Raw genomic sequence first — 17823 nt, 5'->3', positions numbered from 1 at the left:
CTCACTAAAAAATGTTATTTATAATTACAGGTTTGAAAATATTTGTGTCTAGGGTAGAATATACCAGTTGACAAAATTTGTTGATTTTAGTGCCACAGTATATAGTTGTTCAGTAATATGTGAATAGCAATAGGTGTAGTTGTGACACCACCTTCAAAAATTATAATATGTTACATTACTTACTTTGCACAGCAAATGTGGGATGAAATGGATGTATGGCGAGGCAAACTGAACGCATTGGAATCTGAGGTTCATGATATGGGAGAAGAAGACCCTAGCTTGATGCAAGAATGGATGGACAACCTAACAGAGCCATTTAACCAATGCCAGCAGGTATCATACCTTGTGGAACGCAGAACCGCTAACTTGAACAAGGTGAGGGGCAGTGATATCTGGATTAGAGTTTGTCTGCTTCTAATGCTCCTATGAACTGTAAAAAATACAAATTTTTACCTCAAAATTTCTTATTTGTTCCTTTGCTTAACTCAGTTAACTGATCTAATTTTGCTCTCTTGGTCTGTACCTAAAAGAGCAGATGCGAATTCTGACCATAGAAATAACTGTTGTTGAGAATCCGATGAGTCTAAAGCCTTTACAGTAATGTTTGTTGGTGTATGTTATATTACATAGATAAACAGTCTTTAGTAATCTGTTTGGTGCTGAATCACAGCACCTAGGGGCATAGTTCTATCCCTTGATTTGTAGTAAAAGATGCCAGAAAACATGAGATTAATTGCTTTTCTTTCTTCAGGTTTTTTTTTTTTGTGTGGGATTATCTTTGAATGATCAGGTTTTCTCAAATATGAAAAGTTCGCCAGGTTTTAGGTAGTTAGCTTTTTTTTTTTTTTTAAACATCTGATGCGAAAGAAATTCTGCACCAAGAAGAAAAAAAGATTAGAATCTCTTTTGTGTTTTCTGACATCATTTACTAACCCACGGAATATATAGTAATAACTAAGGCCCTTATATGTTGTAGCTCTTCTAAAGAATCCTGAATTCTAATCATGTTTTGTACAGTAAAGGGAAAACATATACATCTACTAAAAGCTAAAAAAAAGTATGAGTGTGTGCTGGATAACCAAATGCCTTTCTGGCCCATTATATTGACAGGCAGCTAGCAAGCTAGAAGAGTATGAAGAAACATTAAAGAGTATGGAATGCTGGATACAAAACACTGATAAGCTGTTGAATGAAGAAATGAAGAATTGTTCTGCAAAAGTTTTAAGCAAACATGTTGCTGCACTAGAGGTTAGTACTACAAATAACATAAAAAATTGTTTAAAAAAAGCTATACCTACCATCAGGCCGGTTGTCCTATTTAGTTGTGTGTTGTTGGAAGTAACTGTGTAGGCCTCTACTGGTCGAGACTAAAGAGAATATTTATATATTATAGACTAACCTCTTATTGGCAGAATTTGAACTGATCTTTGTTATTTATATTTAAGGGTCTATAAATAATTTGAATTTTTATTAGGCCTCATCCCAGTAGTAGTTTAGAGGTGAAGACACACGGAGGTACTAGTAGCAGCTACTTGTTTTAGCTACTAAATTAGACAATGCTGATCATTAACTGATAATTGTCTCTATTGTCTCACTATTTTCTATGGCAGGGTATTTTCTAGTATTTTAGTAGTCGTGAAAAAGTAGCTGCTACTAGTAGCTCTGTGTGTCTTCACCCTAAAGTGTTACCTAGGTTTTGGGATAACCAACACCGCAAAGCAAAAATTATATGCTAAGGGCAAAGACACACAGAGCTACTTAGTAGCAGCTACTTGTCACAGCTACTAAACACCAGAAAATACCCTGACAATGCTGAGAATTGCTTCTGCTAAAACACATGTAGAGTCAATTATCAGTAAATGATCAGCATTGTCTATTTTAGTAGCCATGACAAGTAGCTGCTACTAGTAGCTCCGTGTGTCTTCACCCTTAGGGAGGTTACAGACGAGGAGATTAGTCGCCCCACAACTAATCTCCCCGCAATGCCATCCCAATGCCATGTAAATCGCTAGTGGGATGGCATATGTGTCACTACAATTTCCGGAAGTCGCCCGAAGTTGCAACGAAGATTTGTCGCGGCACGACAATTCTTCCCGTCTGTCACCTCCCTTAGGTTTCAATTGAATTTTAATTTTTACTGCTTATTGTTCTAAGGTGTCCCAATCCTCTCCTGTTCATCCTCCATTCTAAATTCCAAAATGTTGGCTTTCAACCAAATAGCCATTGAAATTTGAAACTCAAGAGATGTAGAAAAAATAATAATACTACTGTTTAAATCATACAAAAGGGCTAATTTATGAAGCAAGTTCACTGTGCAAAAGTCGAATAAAATCTGCCATGTTTTTACCAACAAAGCAGATTAGTTTTCTAGAATTTCAGCATAATAGTTGCAATTTACCAGTGTGTATTTAATTTCTGTGTGTTCGTATTGTGTACAATTCATTAGGTGCAAGTCAGCCTCATGTGTAGACACAAAACACAAAGGCAGGTGTTGTTTTTTGGGCTACCTTGCATCCCTTTGCCCCATGCTTTGCGCCTTTCATCTCTTTCAGCAAAGTGCCTGCAACTGGCAATTTAGTGCAAGTTAGAAGTATAAAGAAGCATGTACTGATGTAAAACCTTTGTGATTAGCTTTTGTATGGACACAATTTTGGACCTTGCACTGATCCTTCCAGTGTTTTTATTTACACCTTTCTTCCTCCTTTTTGAACAGATGGCTTTGGATGATTCTGATCAGAGGCAGAGTATTCTGGGGAATATACACACTGAGCTGGGTGAATTAGCAGTGATCTTTGAAACAGACAGCACAGCAAAACGCCTAAGTGAGATTAGCAGCCATGTGACTGAGCTTCAGAAAAGAATTGTGGCCATTTTACCTGTGATCCAATATGTGGCAGATGTAAGAATATACATATTACTTTTTTCTCCTTTTTCACTAGTTTACATGTGTGTAATTAAGCACATTATTTAGAGCGAAGAATAGAAAAATTATTTTGCTGAACTCAGCATCCATCTTCAGTTGTTCTTTTTACAGTTGCCAGCAAGATTCACCAGGAGTGGTGTACGCTGTCAACCCATTTAGGCAAAGGCACATAGGGCATATTCTCTGCTGGCATTTTTAATCTGCCAGAGAACCACTTAAATTTGGCCTTGCTGTCTAGCCTTGGCTTAAATGGAAACTACCACCTCACATGCTATTAACCTTGTAAAGCATCTTGGTCATAACCGGGTTAGAGATTTGTGAAACCTATGCCACAAATTTGCTTAAAGGACCAGAACACTAAAAAATTATAGAACTTTATGTATTTTTTTAATTACATTCTGCTATTTGATTCAAACCTTCCATTGGGCTAAAATTTGTGTGTTGTATGTCACCGCAGCCATAACGAAAGCACCAGTTGTAAATCACCAGTCGTGAAAATTAATGAAATGCTCCAGTTTATCTTAGCTGGGGCAAACAATATGGAAGCTCTCACAAATATATAAAAATCAAAATATGCAGACAAATAATATTGGAGATTTCCCTTTGGTGCACATTGTTTTAGGACAACAAATAGATCTAAAAAGGAACTGTTAATGTTATAGGCATACAATGTCTTTCTTTCTGTATCTTTAGGAGTCAGGCGTTATTGAAGGATCGTTGAAGGCAATGGCAAAAAAAACAGAAACAATAAAGACTATTTTGACATCTAATGATATTGTTGACATGTCACCCAAAGAACATTATAAAAATGGAGAGGTGAGTATCTTTGTAGGTTGTAGAGGGCAACAGATTCTCAGGGGTTTCAGTTGGAGAGGAAACAATGAACAAGTTTGGCCAGTGTAAGGCTTACACCTGAGAAACCACTCTATAGTATATTGCACAGATTACTGTATAGCCAACAAGACAGAAACAGACTTCATATATGAGTCTGAACTAACTGCTATATCTGGGCTGTTAACCCAAGAATTTTAGAACAATTCATCTACAATTTCTTATGTCAGGGTAAATCTCTAGTTTATGGTTTTAAGTATATCTCAAACCATGGGAATAATTTTGGTAACATTTTTTTGTAATTTAACTGTACTGTGTGGCTTTAACTGTGGTGTTTTACAGTAAATATATATATATACTACATATATTTCAGGTTATTCTACAGAACATTGTGTCAATGCAGAGGGCAGTTGCTGAGATTGAAGATTATAGACCAAGTATCACGTTAATAGATGCTGGAGTTCACTCTCTATCTGCATTCAGAAAAACAGGACAGCTTATGAAAGAGCTAGAGGTGTTGGAAAAAGCAACCAAAGAACAAAACAATCTCCTTGAGGTAAGGAGTTGTTAGCATAGCAATATGTTCAAATATTACTATTTTATTATGTCACTGGAAATTTGTCTCAAGAATTATTTTCTTCTTTTGCAGCCAATCATTACTGAAATGACAGAGCTGGAACAGGAGCAGGAGAAATTTAAGCACCGCCCCAAGCATTCCACAACTGAAGCCATGGATATAAAGGTAAAGCACAGAAATAAAATATAAAGTCGTTTTTGTTTTAATGGCCATCTGCAGTATGAATAACAAAACTCATGGCTACCTGTTGTTAATTATAGAGCCCTACAGTTGTGAACACTGAATATCCTATATCAGTTAAGCCACCTCTAACCTCATACAGTAGAATAAAGTGGCTAATCAAAGGTTAGTGACTTTAAAAACCTTTATTTTATTCTGTTGTTTTCTAGGAAAAATGTGAAACAATAAAGGAAAAACTAGATGGATTAAACCAAAAGAAAGAAGAAGTTTTGTCACTTTCACGGACCTTGATCAATGAACAGCTTGAACATTTACTGCTGGAACAAGAGATGGAGGCAGAGAGTTCTATAGTACCAGAAGAGACAAACACCAGCAGCAGTATGGCTCTGCACACCCAGGTCAATGATTTTCTATTTGATAGTATTATCAACAGTCAAGAGGTGTTCACAACCTAAAGCTTAATTTAAAGGTCCTAAAATGTATCCCATGTGTTCTATTTATGCGTGCCATATGTCATAATCCTACTCATAAGGTTTTTTCAATATATATTTTATGTGCATAGAATAACACATAAATGTACAACCAGATATTTAAGGAGCTTTGCAATATCCAGTAAGGTATATCAGATATAACAGAAAAGTTTTAGGCTAACTGAATAGATAATTATTACTGATGTATGATTCCTGTTTCTATTCCTGGTATTAATTTCTGATGACTAGTTTGGGCAATACAGCTCTGATTCACTCAGCTGTGCTGTAGGTATAGTAGCTGTAGCTATATATCTACAAAATATTTATTATTCCCAAGTGAGCATACATTAATCTTCTTGGAAATGTTCACGGAGAAGCAAGATGAGAAAAATGCTACTAAACAGTAGTACATGTAACATAACTTCTTAATAGTAATAAAATGTGTGAAAATGTAAAATATCCATATTCTGAATACAACATAACATTTTAGACAGGTATATCTTCTCTTTCATTTATAAGAAAAACTGCGTGTTTGTTGTTTGCTGTGGGTTAGTGGACTGTTGCAATCTACCACTTAGCTGGCTGTTTGCACACAGTGAAGGCCAGGCTACTGGACTATGGCAAACTTTGACCTTTACTGTATTCCCTTTAGCGGAATGTTGGCATACAGCAAAGGCACATCTTATGTTAAAATGGCCAATTTACTAAAATTTATTTTTTTCTGGCCATCAAAGTCATATAAACTCGACATGATATGAATTAAAATTAAACTTGATCATTGTTGTATTTATAAAATGTCACAATAATGCTGTTATCAGTCGTGTGAAAATTTCGAGCTTTTATTTGAAAATCACAAAATTTTCGAGCCAAAAGTATTGTTAAAACTCGAAAAATTTGAGTTGAAACAGACATTGATTTCCATGAATCCTCTTTATTTTTTCCATACAGGAATTGCTCCAGCAGCCGTTTTAGGAGCATTGGCGCTCATTCAAAACAATAATGTGTTTAAGTTTCACTTGAGCCTGGGTATATAGAAAAAAATAATGGGAGTAACTTCCTCTTGAATATGCGTGAAATGAAATAAAATAATGATGGGATTAACGTCCCCTTGAAACTGGGTGAAATAGATTACAGTGATGGGGGTTAACTGCAGCTTGAAAATGTGTCAAGGACAGGCTGTCACTGACTATTTTCAAACCTGCCAACTTTTTTTTGCCAAAAAAAAAGTTAACTAAACCTTAATCACGAATTATGAGAGCTATTGTCGGAAAAACTAATTTTTCTAGGAAAATTTCTGAAAAACTTGAATTTTTTGATAAACAATATCGGGAAAAAGTTAAAAAATTGCTTAGTAAATGTGCCCCTTAGTGTTGTATTAAGTTATATAGTTTTTTATTATCCATTTGTTTGCAACTAATGGTTTATTTGCTTTGACGCTGTTCTGTACTATAGGTTCAAAGAGCAGATTACTACATTTTACCATCAGTGGTTGAAGAAGCAGAAGAAGTCTCTTTTAGTTCTGAGGTTAGTAAACAGTCAAAGACACAAACATTTTAATTTTAACCTCAGGAAACTGAGACAAAACCTTAGACATCTATTACTGGAGCTATGGAATATATAAGCCTGCTTTGCCAAAAAGAAGTCATTGCAGGAGAATAAGATGTGGATATTTGGCCTTGGTTTCACTGGAAAGTATTATATCTTCATTAAAGGTGGCCATACACGCACCGATAATAGATGTTGGCGAGTCGACCGATATCGCAGGAAGCTGCTGATATCGTCCGACTCGCCGATCGGACCAGTTGGAAAATTTTGATCGGGCGCCATAGAAGGCGCCTGACCAAAATCTCCCTTCAGCGCTGAATCGGCAGAAGGAGGTAGAAATCCTGTTGTTTCTACCTCCTTACCTGCCGATTCAGTCCTGAATGGTGTGTGGCGGATCTGACGATGTTTCGTGCGACCGATGGTTGCACGAAACATCGTCAGATCGCCACGTGTATGGCCAGCTTTAGACTCAAAGGTAGTGAAACACAATAAACTGTGAAAAAACATGTGCTTTAGGGATCTGCGTGCATCTGGTGATTTGTGTCTATATTATCTGTAACCCTAGCCTTATAGGATCAGCTTGTAGGGTTTACATGGAATAAGCTGGCCAACGTATGATCAACAAAATAGCTATGATTTGTTTACTTTAGAAGGCACATTATACATTTTAATATTCACAATATTCTTAAAATTAATTGTTAATGTGGTAACACTAATTACATGTTGAAAAAAAAACCTCTCCTCAATAGAAACTCAGCCCTCCATGGAGTGGCCCCTAATGATCAACCTCTGTAACAGAACAGGATTTTGCTGCATTTGTGGCAGAATATGAATGTCCATATGTTTATAAAATGTTAAAAAATTACTAATGTAAAGTGAAACTATTTTTCTATTGCGGTATGGGGACCTTTCACCCACAAATAAAAAGCTATATAATTAAAGTCCTTTTCAAAATAAACATGAAACCCAAATTCACTTTTTTATTAACACCTCTATACTCATTGTAAAATCATTTAATCCCAGCTGTCAATCACATATTGCCTGCTTTGCCTCTATGCCTTAAGGTGACCATACAAGTAGCAATTACGACGTTCAGGGCTGAATAATTAGATATGGAGGTAGAAACAATAGGGATTCTACCTCCACCTACTGATTCAGCCCTAAACGTAGATTTTGCTTGGGTGCTTAACCCACCAATCAACGAGACAACCGATAGCCTTTGCAATATCAGTCGTCTCATCCATCCGCCATATACACACAACGAATATCATAGAAGGTTTTGTATGATAATATTGGTGCGATATCGGTGCGTGTATAGGCAGCTTTAGGCATAGAGGGGGACAGACAATTACTCTCACTTTTCATTTAGAACTGTGTAGTTGTCACTGCAGTTCTCACTTTCCCCCTCCCTCTGCACCATCTAATTGTGTAGCCAGTGCATGGGCATAAGGTCCTCCATTCTGACACAAGATTTTAGCAAGATGCAAAGTGTGCCTTAATAACAGTGCCCACAAAATGGTGCCTGCCTGCTTGCTGTGATTATGTAATTCCAAGACTGAAGGGAACAAGATTAATATTATTTATATACTGTAAGTTAAGTTTATTTTGCTTGAAAAACACAATAGAAAAAATTTTGAATTATTTCTTAGGGTGACAGGTCCCCTTTAATTGTCCCTGAAGTTTCTTTACTTTTTTAGTGTTTTAATGATTCTGATAAAATGTTTTGATTTAGCCAAATTTCTTTATAAATAGGTGGAAATGAAGAGAATGTTTGACATAGAAATTTACAGATTTAGATCTAGGAAAAGGTACTCTTTTTTTAGCCCCCAAATAAATGATAAAAATATGTCATTCTGATTTTAGACAGTTATAAATAGGACCCATAATGTCATATGCTGCAGTGTCTACAGTTATGGTTACACATTGGTGATTTTTGGAGAGAGTTTATAAACATATGAAGGCCTTTGTATTTTTATTATAATCAGAAAATAGTACAGGTACAATAAAACACTGTTGCATAAGTCTTTGATTGCCATTTTAAGCCAATAAACAGTAAAGAGGTGATGCATGGGAGGCATGTTTCATTAATGAACCTACTATACTGTTATAATAAATCATTTGTGTAGTGATGTATAATGTTTTAAGTATACAGGTGTAGGACCCATTATCCAGAATGCTCAGGACCAAGGCTATTCCCGATAAGGGGTCTTTCCGTAATTTGGATCTCCATATTTTAAGTCTACTAAAAAATCAATAAAACATTAATTAAACTTAATCCAAAAAGGATTAATTATATCTTAGTTGGAATCAATTACAAGGTACTGTTTTATTACTACAGAGAAAAAGCAAATCAGTTTTAAAATTCTGAACCATTTGATTAAAATTAAGTCTATGGGAGACGGGCTTTCTGTTTCCGGATAACGGATCCCATACCTGTAGAAACAAAATTGTAAAAGCTGGAACACAGGTCACAGCATGTTTGCACATTTGAGGAATGTATGCTTTTCTTCCATAAAGTGGCCTGATTATAGCAGCCCTGACTCTTTCCAATACCATCATTTGCTAGGCAGAAGAAGATGAAACAGTTCCCAGCCAACAAGATGACCATAAGGAATCTGAGGGTGAAAATAAAGTATGCAAGATCCAGTTGCCCTTATTTGGCTCCTCCCAGGTAAAAGCACAGATGGTTTCAGTTATTTGTATGATCATTTCACTGAATATTTTTCATTGTAATTTTTAAAATATAATTATCTCAGTACTACTTTCCAAAGTAGATTGAAAAAGATAAAACAGAAATGAAAAAGATAAAAGCAAATTCATGCATTTTTTTTTAGACGTTGGAAGGCTATATCCACTGGGCCATCCCCTGTATAATAGTAGTAGTAATTGAAAAAGTCTATGACAATTGCATGTATTTAGAGAGAGAGATGATTGTTTTCAGAAAGTTATGAGAAAAGTCCCTGAATGGAAGACAATAAGGGTCTTTTACAGAGCAGAACATGTTGTGTAAATTACAAAAAAAAGGCTGCAATGCCATTTTTTGCAATAGCACACAATGTTTTGATGTTGCAGAATGGCCGGTTCAGAGAACAGAGTAGTTAGCTTCTTCATCAATTGAGTGCTGTTTACTCTTTTCAAGAGGGTCAGACATGCACCCCCACCCTGCCACCTTCCATAACATGTGCATCATTCATGTGCAACTTAGGGTGCAGCAGGAGGCAGAGGCCACAAAGGGGCACTGTGCTCTTCTCCTCGCACCTGAGTGCCTGATAAGTGTGCACCGGGATCTGTAAAGGACTCTTGATGTAGATGTTATATACCACTACATATATGCATCGCTGTACAATTTTACAATACAAGTACTAAAGGGGAATAAACATTGCAATAAATATAAAGTTACAAATATTTAAGTACCACATTCAGTCAAATGTCCCACAGAGCTTTACACATTAATCCTGATGCGTTTGTCATGACTACATGTTGAAAGACACGAAACATGTCAGGATTAATGTGAATAAAGCTTTTTCTTAACCACCTGTGTTTGGAGTGCTCACCCATCGGAGAAATTGTGCTTGTGACTGCTGGGTCTCCCTTTGCTACGGGTCTGGGGCGCTGCACTCAGACCATTGGATCAGTGTGGTGAGTGTCCATGAAAAACTTTGATTTATGTAATTTTTCTAAGAAGAAATAGTTGTGGAAATATTTTCCCTAACTGAAGGTCCCGGACAATTTTGTGAAGGGGTGAGCGAATGCTGATTGAATTTTAAATTTGGTTTAATTCGCTGAGTGGCTAAGAGCAAATTTGGAATAATTGTAGTTGGTTCATGTCCCACAGAGCTCAAAGTTTAATTACATGAGTCTTTTTGCGCCATAAGATTTAGGCTGAATCCCTGATTGCATATGAAAGTGTAATGGCGGCATGTCAAATTGTTGCCTGCTTTTAGCACTATGAGCACAGAGTTCATGTAACACATTACAAACATGCCTGTGCCAGATTCAGAGAAATGCAGAGAGGTGCATGCTGCGTTGTCCTGTGTCTGGCGAAGACACCGTGTTTGGCCATGCCAGCAGAGTATGTAAAATGTATTTATTATTCCCTGAACTTAAAATACTTTAAGATGCCATAGGGGTACAGCCTTATGAGAGAACTGTTCAAAAAATTCAGTGTAGTCTTTTTTATACCTTTCTCTCTGAATAAAAAAATCATTATAGGTTTAACTGCCCCTTTTTACCTCCTTTCTATGCCAACAGTGCCAGCTGCATTTACAGACACTCAGAAATGAACAGGTTAAAGAGAAAGTGCTGTATTTTCTAGGATAGGTGGTACATTTGGGTCACATCACCTTTTGCCTTAAGTCATAGATAGAGAGGTTTACCAAATAAACCACTGCTAAAAGCAAAGCTTCTTTTGTTCCCAGTGGAAGACTGAAGTTGACAAGAGAGACCAACTTGACACAAGAACCATACACTTTTTTTTATCCTGTACATAGATGTGCTAACAAGATCATTGTGAAACTATGATGAGGATGCTTCATCCGAGCTTCTGAGGAAAAATAGAGACAATGAAGGGCTTTAAAGTGTAGCTGAATACAAATGGTTGCTCTTAGAGCCTCGTCTTGTAGAAAGTTGTTACCGGTATGGCAGGATCGTTGTGACATACACCTGTTCCTTACAATTTAGTCCTGTCCTTATAACATGGATGGGAAACACTTTTTCACAAAAGACCATTATCAATTTTTATATAACTACAATTATTATTTTTTTCAAAATCACATTTTTTAAAATATTTCTTGAGAACAAAGGGAGAGTGTTCCTCCTACAGGCTTTAGATCTAGATAAATACGGAATCTATCTAAATCTGTGCAAAATAGAATTATCTTACCAAGAGAGTTTTTTTTTTGTATCTGATAAAGGATGATGTCACAACAGACACTTTTTATTAGCAGATGAATGCTCCAGATATCCCTGAAACCAATGGGGTAAATAGTAAAATGCGCTTTATGCACCTTCACCATGTTTAGGATAGTTTTGATTATTTTTAAGTGGCATAGTGGCTAGTAATTATAGAGTGCAGTAGGTGCTCTCTGTCACACAGACAAAACATGAAAGGATTACCAAGCAGTGCAGGCTAGAAGAATAGAAGGCACATTTTATTAAGTGCACTACATTTTGGGGTTAGTGTCTTCTTTTAGTAAAAATTATGTCCACAGTTGACTAGGTGACAAAAATATATGCAGGTACACAATCTGTTATCTGGAAACCCCTTATCCAGAAAGTCCTGAATTACAGTAAAGCCATCTCCCATAGACTCCATTCTAAGCAAATAATTCAAAACATTAAAAAGGATTTCCTAATAAAACAGTACCTTGTACTTGATATAATTAATCCTTATTGGAGGCAAAACAATCCTATTGGTTGTACTTAATGTTTAAGTGATTTTTAGTAGACTTAAGCTGGCCATACACGTGGCGATCTGACGATGTTTCGTGCGACCATCGGTCGCACGAAACATCGTCAGATGTGCCACACACCATTCAGGGCTGAATCGGCAGGTAAGGAGGTAGAAACAATAGGACTTCTACCTCCTTCTGCCAATTCAGCGCTGAAGGGAGATTTTGGTCAGGCGCCTTCTATGGCACCCGATCAAAATTTTCCAACTGGTCCGATCGGTCGAGTCGGCCGATATCAGCAGCTTCCTGCAATATCGGTCGACTCGCCGACATACCATACACGCACCGAATATCTTACAAAACGAGGTTTCGTACGATATTATCGGTGCGTGTATGGCCATATGAAGATCCAAATAGAGTAGAGGTACCACTCACTAAGGTTAATGGACAACACACACAAGAATCAAGTAACTACCTTTATTAAAGGGAAACTTTACCCCTAAATATATATAAGTGTATATCACATATAACAGCCCACATGTAATTTAATTGAAAAATGTACTTTTTTAGTGCTGTATAGAATTATAAGTATTAGAGTCCACCCTCTGGGATGTATAAGGAACTGTGATAACACACATGTCAATAATGCATATATATATAATCTTTTACTGGGATACTCCTAAAGACCTGCAATATGTATAGAACAATAGCATCAATCCTCTTATAAAGCCTAGTAAGTGTCCATACACTTTTTTCTATTCTAAATGGTAAATGCCTTGCTACAGTCACCAGAAGTTGCCTCTCAAGGAAACTTCAGGTGACTTTAGAAAACAAAAGCAACGCATATGCCATCCCACCGGCGATTTACATTCTTGCCGGTGGGATGGCATGTCAGGGAGATTAGTCGCTCACAATATTGAAGATTTATCGTGGACAACTAATCTCCCAGTGTGCCACTGCCCTAAAACCAAGTCGGGAAACCTGCTTCCACTGATTAATACAGCCTTGCCTGTGTTTGGCAGTGCTGTATTCACAAGGGGCTGGCAGGAGGAGGCACATAGATTCCGCCTTCCTGCCCCTTATCTGTCCGCTAACTTTTGTGTCATTGAGACGTGCAAATTAGGTAGTGCTGGTTGGCACACCCCTCAATGAGCCCAGTAAGGACAGGACTTTCACCCCTGATGGTGCTGTGCACATCTTGCCCAATTTTTTTCTATCTGATACAAGGTATAGAATACAGCCACTCTCTGGACATTGTGATCTTTGAATGAGCACTAATGTTTCTTAATTCTCTTGCGCTTCTGTCTGGGGTGCCAGTAAATGACAATGACAATGGGGCTGATTTACTAATCCACGAATCCGAATTCCGAATGGGAAAAAATCGGATTGGAAACGAACATTTTGCGACTTTTTCGTATTTTTTGCGTCGCCGTCGCAACTTTTTCGTAGCCGTTACGACTTGCGCGAATTGTCGCAACTTTTTCGTAGCCGTTACGACTTCGTATTGAGCGTTAGTAAACGGCGGGCAAACCTTTCCGATTTTTTTCGGGACAGCTACAAAAAAGTCGCGACAATTTGCGCAAGTCGTAACGGCTACGAAAAAGTCGCGACAATTTACAAAAAAGTCGCAACGGTGACGGAAAAATCGCAAAATACTGATCATTACGAAAAAAACGCATTCCGGCGCTTTTCGGACGTTCGTGGATTAGTAAATCAGCCCCAATGAGTTACTGATGGAGCCAACACATCTAGATGTGTAACACAGGTATCAACACATACAGACTATGTAGTACAAATATTCAGCCTCAGCACCCCATATTCCAATGACAGATGTTACCTGCCAGTTCCTTAGTATGGTGTTGGTCGACTATTCCTTTGAGGTACCCTCCATGCCAATGGTTTTGGATTAATTTAATAGAAGCTCCCTTTTGGAACCCATCAAGGTTACAAATATATAAAAACCATTGCTTTTTTAGCCATAACCATAGTTCTAATAAATATAAGACATCAAGTAAGGAATCATCCAAAATATTGCTCTAAAAGATGTGCTTTTATGAATATGAAGGACAGAAAATAGGCTTTCAAGCTAAATGTTTCCCTAACAGGCTTTAAGCATGGGTTATTTTAGTTTTATATTTGTTAACCCCTTGGGGGCACTAGCCTCACAGTTTGGGACTTGTACTACTGGGATGCCAGTAATTAGTCAGTCTATGACTGCATTCAGAAATGGCATCAAATATTGTGGACTGTACTGTACTGCCCCCCTTTTTTTTGCATGTGTGTTTTGTAATGTTTTCGCAAGGCAGATTTGGTACATGTTAAATTTTAAAAACAATAGGCCAGATTAAAAAATATTCCTGTGCAGCAGATTCAATAAACGATCATTCAAAAAAATGTAATATTCAATAGTTATTAATTCCTCTGTATTTTACCATATTTTGTATGGAAATGAGTAACAGTTTTATTAGCAGAACTCCAATGTATGTTATTGTGTTACAGATCTTGCCTTTCAGAATGAGTGGTTAATTATTTACTGAATGTAAGCAGTGGTTGCTAAACTGGATCAAATGATTTGACAGCAATCCAGTCTGACCAGTTTGTGTCTGTGTGTGACTAACAGCTATAAATAGAGTTAATTCCCACAGTACAAGAATTACTGTATAGCATGTGTGAAGTTTGAATGGACAGACACAGTGAGAGTTATATTTGCAGTGACAAATACTATCACTCTCAGCATTCCCTGCTACCAGTTTCCGAGTGTGGTAGTTCTCCAGAAGCTGGAGCTAGAACATGGAAGTTTACTCATTTACTTTTATTGTGAGTGATTAAGGCATCTAGAAAAAATTATTGAAAAAGCCATCTTAAATAGTGCCAACTAGAAACAGGTTCTTTTTTCAGTTAAAGGCCAACTTAGTTATATATTTGTGTTATTATATATATATATATATATATATATAATTTAACAGCTATATGCAAATATAGTCACGTCCCCCTCCCTCCAGTGAGCAAAATGATGAGCCTTGTATGTAAATGTAGTAGCCTCCCTTCCTAGCTCAGCCTACAGTGAGCAATCACTTCCCCACCCATTTTCGACTGGCTGTGACTGTAGGTAGGCCCTATTCGACTGCCATTCGTTTATATCATTTGGCTTCCCGCCCTTTCTGGCTGTCAGTATGGAAAGGTAAGATCACCTTTCTCCTGTTGCCAGTGCACATTCTTTATTATGTGCGCCCATGAATCATGGCTTCTGCATACTAATAAGATTTTGCCCATGCAGGTATGCACATTCTGCACTGAGAGCAGTGTAGTTGGGGAAAGCATACACAGGGGTGGAACAAGGCGGCAATTAAGAGGAGTGCTGAGAGGGAAGAGGCACTCCTGAGACCAAAGGGTATAGATAGGTTGGCACACTCCTTTTTATTCCCAGAAGGAACTGACATGATACAAACTGGAAGGAAAAGTATCTTGCAAACAAACATTACATAGCATGTTAGAGAAAGCTGCCATACAGCTGGTAGGCATGTGCTGCAATTCCACTTTGTATAAAGATGTTTGGGATCCTCCCATTTACATAAATTATAATTACTATAATATCACACGCGGTGTTCCTGCATTGGGAAGGACCACAAACACCAGTTTCATTTTATATACTGAACTTAACATCGAGCTGCTTTTCTAATCGATTTCTGCACCCTCCTAAAACAGTTATTTGGCTATAGCTACACCATTCTGGTTTAAGGTACTCTCTGCTCAATATGCATAAGTTTCATTGATGATTTATTTTAGTATAAAGATTTTTTTTTTTTTCTGTTTGTCTAGTCCAGTTTTTCTAAATGAGATTCCATTATATTTAAAATAAAAATTACATAACATATAGGAAAGGATTCTGCTATGTACACTTATTTAGAGACCATATGCGCTGTTACATGTTTGAGTTTAATGATCCCAGGTAAGGCAGGCCCACACTGTTACCAGTGGCTTCCTATAGGAGCAGGCTCACAAGGGATTACTAACCATAAGAACCAGAATTTAGTTAGTGGTTCTTCCCCTGGCACATGGAGGATGCAGCACAGTATAAAGATGCTGAACTAATATTCACCTTACTGTTCATTTGCAAATGTACCTGAAGCAGTTAATATACTGAGCTGGCTTTACTCTCTGCTAAAAAAAATCGTGAGCAAACGTAGATTAGCTGCCAGGAAACCTGTTGACACTAGGTCACATGAGATTCTTTTTCGCCACACATGGGACTAAGTAAATGGCTTGGTTCTGCTATGGGTAAGCATGGCTGAAAGCTGCGGTGCTTTGTGCTAGCTTGTTTGTTTATTGTACTCGCCAGCTGCTTCCGATCTTCATGACTTCCTTATGGATTTTCTTTCAGAGGGAAGAAGGTAACACCTCGGGTGACATGCATACAGACTTGGAGATGATCCTGTGTGAGTGTCAGCAAAGGGTAACAGAGGTTGAGCTCTGGCTGCAAAGGTTAAATCTATCATTAGAATCAAGCAAACACGACTGTGAAATGCAGCAGATAGTGGAACAGCAACTTGCAGACTGCCAGGTAAGACAAGGGGCCAGAGTTCAACAAGAATGCAGACTTAAGGCTTTCTCCATACAATATGCCTTAAACACACAATGTCACTACCAAAGAAGGACTTTACCAAACAGAAATGTTCCGTGCATGAAGCACAAGTACATTCCAGTTTCAGAAGTAATGTGCAAGGCAGGCAAAAAACACAGTTAAGATTTGCGTGAAGACACCAGCCTGCAGGCTTTATGAACAGATACAGGTTCTACATTGCTTGTGTATTCCCTAGTAAATAACCCCCATTTTCAAAAATTCACTTCCTGGAGGGCAGATGTGTTTAATTCATGATTGGATTATATAATAAAAATAATAAGCAGGGAAGGGAATACAAAAAACGTATGTGTGCCTGAAAATTCAGTGTGGAATCGAATTGCTTTAAAAACATTGCAAAAAAAAGTATAGTGCTACATAGCATGGGTACCCAATCTGTATCTTTCCCACTGTTAAATTTCCAGCAATCACTCCTGGGCTGTAGTCAGGAGCATAACTACAGAGGAACTGATTATACTGTACTTCTAAGGATGTTATCTTACATCATTAGAGGAGCTGGTCTACTACAGCTAGTAAAGCAATGGATGTGGTCCAGGTCCAGACTGGAATTCAAAATAGGATCTGGCAATTCGGGCACACAAAGGCCCAAACAGTCCCCCACATGCCCATTTATTTTTTCTGACTTTCTGACTTTTCTGTTTTCTTTATCTCCCCAAGAATACGTTACAGGAGATTGAAAAGAAGATCTGTGCTTTATTGGAAGGGGACAAACACAGGAACTTGGAAAATGGGGCAGTGTTCAAAGAGGCTGAAACTTTGTCCTTAAAGCTGAAGTCACTTAAAAGCAGTTTAGAAAATGTACAGACAATGCTGCAAGTCAAACCCAGTAACGAACAGGTATTAATAACCACATAAACAAAATGGCTTTCATTTTTATTATGTTTGATGGAAAACAGTAGAGGAATGCAAAAAAAGTAGAGTGCTACATAGCATGGATACCCATCCTTCATCTTTCCCAGTTTTTTCAATATACAGGTATGGGGTCCCTTATCCGGAAACCCCATATCCAGAAAGCTCAGAATTACGGAAAGCGTGTCTCCCATAGACTCCATTATAAGCAAATAATTCAGATTTTAAAAATTGATTTCCTTTTTCTCTGTAAAAATAAAACAGTGCCTTGTACTTGATCCCAATTAAGATATAATTAATCCTTACTGGATGCAAAATAATCTTATTGAGTTTAATTAATGTTTTATTGATTTTTTAATAGACTTAAGGTATGGAGATGCAAATTACGGAAAGACCCCTTATCCGGAATACCCCTGGTC

The 17823-nt window shown here is 37.5% G+C and overlaps 1 protein-coding gene across 4 annotated transcripts in view; it reads left to right on the top strand.

Moving 5' to 3' along the window:
* syne2 (spectrin repeat containing, nuclear envelope 2) overlaps window positions 1-17823 on the top strand; it is a 183765-nt gene that overhangs the window by 105612 nt on the left and 60330 nt on the right. For all 4 annotated transcript variants that reach the window (XM_002933717.4, XM_031891296.1, XM_031891297.1 and 1 more), the window contains exons 59-69: window positions 193-375; window positions 1111-1248; window positions 2714-2899; window positions 3617-3739; window positions 4128-4310; window positions 4404-4496; window positions 4721-4909; window positions 6434-6505; window positions 9093-9197; window positions 16298-16477; window positions 17213-17392. In XM_002933717.4, coding sequence (XP_002933763.3) covers window positions 193-375; window positions 1111-1248; window positions 2714-2899; window positions 3617-3739; window positions 4128-4310; window positions 4404-4496; window positions 4721-4909; window positions 6434-6505; window positions 9093-9197; window positions 16298-16477; window positions 17213-17392 — 1632 coding nt within the window. The remainder of the gene's footprint in view (window positions 1-192; window positions 376-1110; window positions 1249-2713; window positions 2900-3616; window positions 3740-4127; window positions 4311-4403; window positions 4497-4720; window positions 4910-6433; window positions 6506-9092; window positions 9198-16297; window positions 16478-17212; window positions 17393-17823) is intronic.

Source organism: Xenopus tropicalis, chromosome 8 (genome assembly GCF_000004195.4).
Source record: "Xenopus tropicalis strain Nigerian chromosome 8, UCB_Xtro_10.0, whole genome shotgun sequence".
Classification (NCBI taxonomy): domain Eukaryota; kingdom Metazoa; phylum Chordata; class Amphibia; order Anura; family Pipidae; genus Xenopus; species Xenopus tropicalis.
The sequence above is the reverse complement of the archived record's forward strand: the minus strand, read 5'-3'. Positions and strand labels throughout refer to the sequence as shown.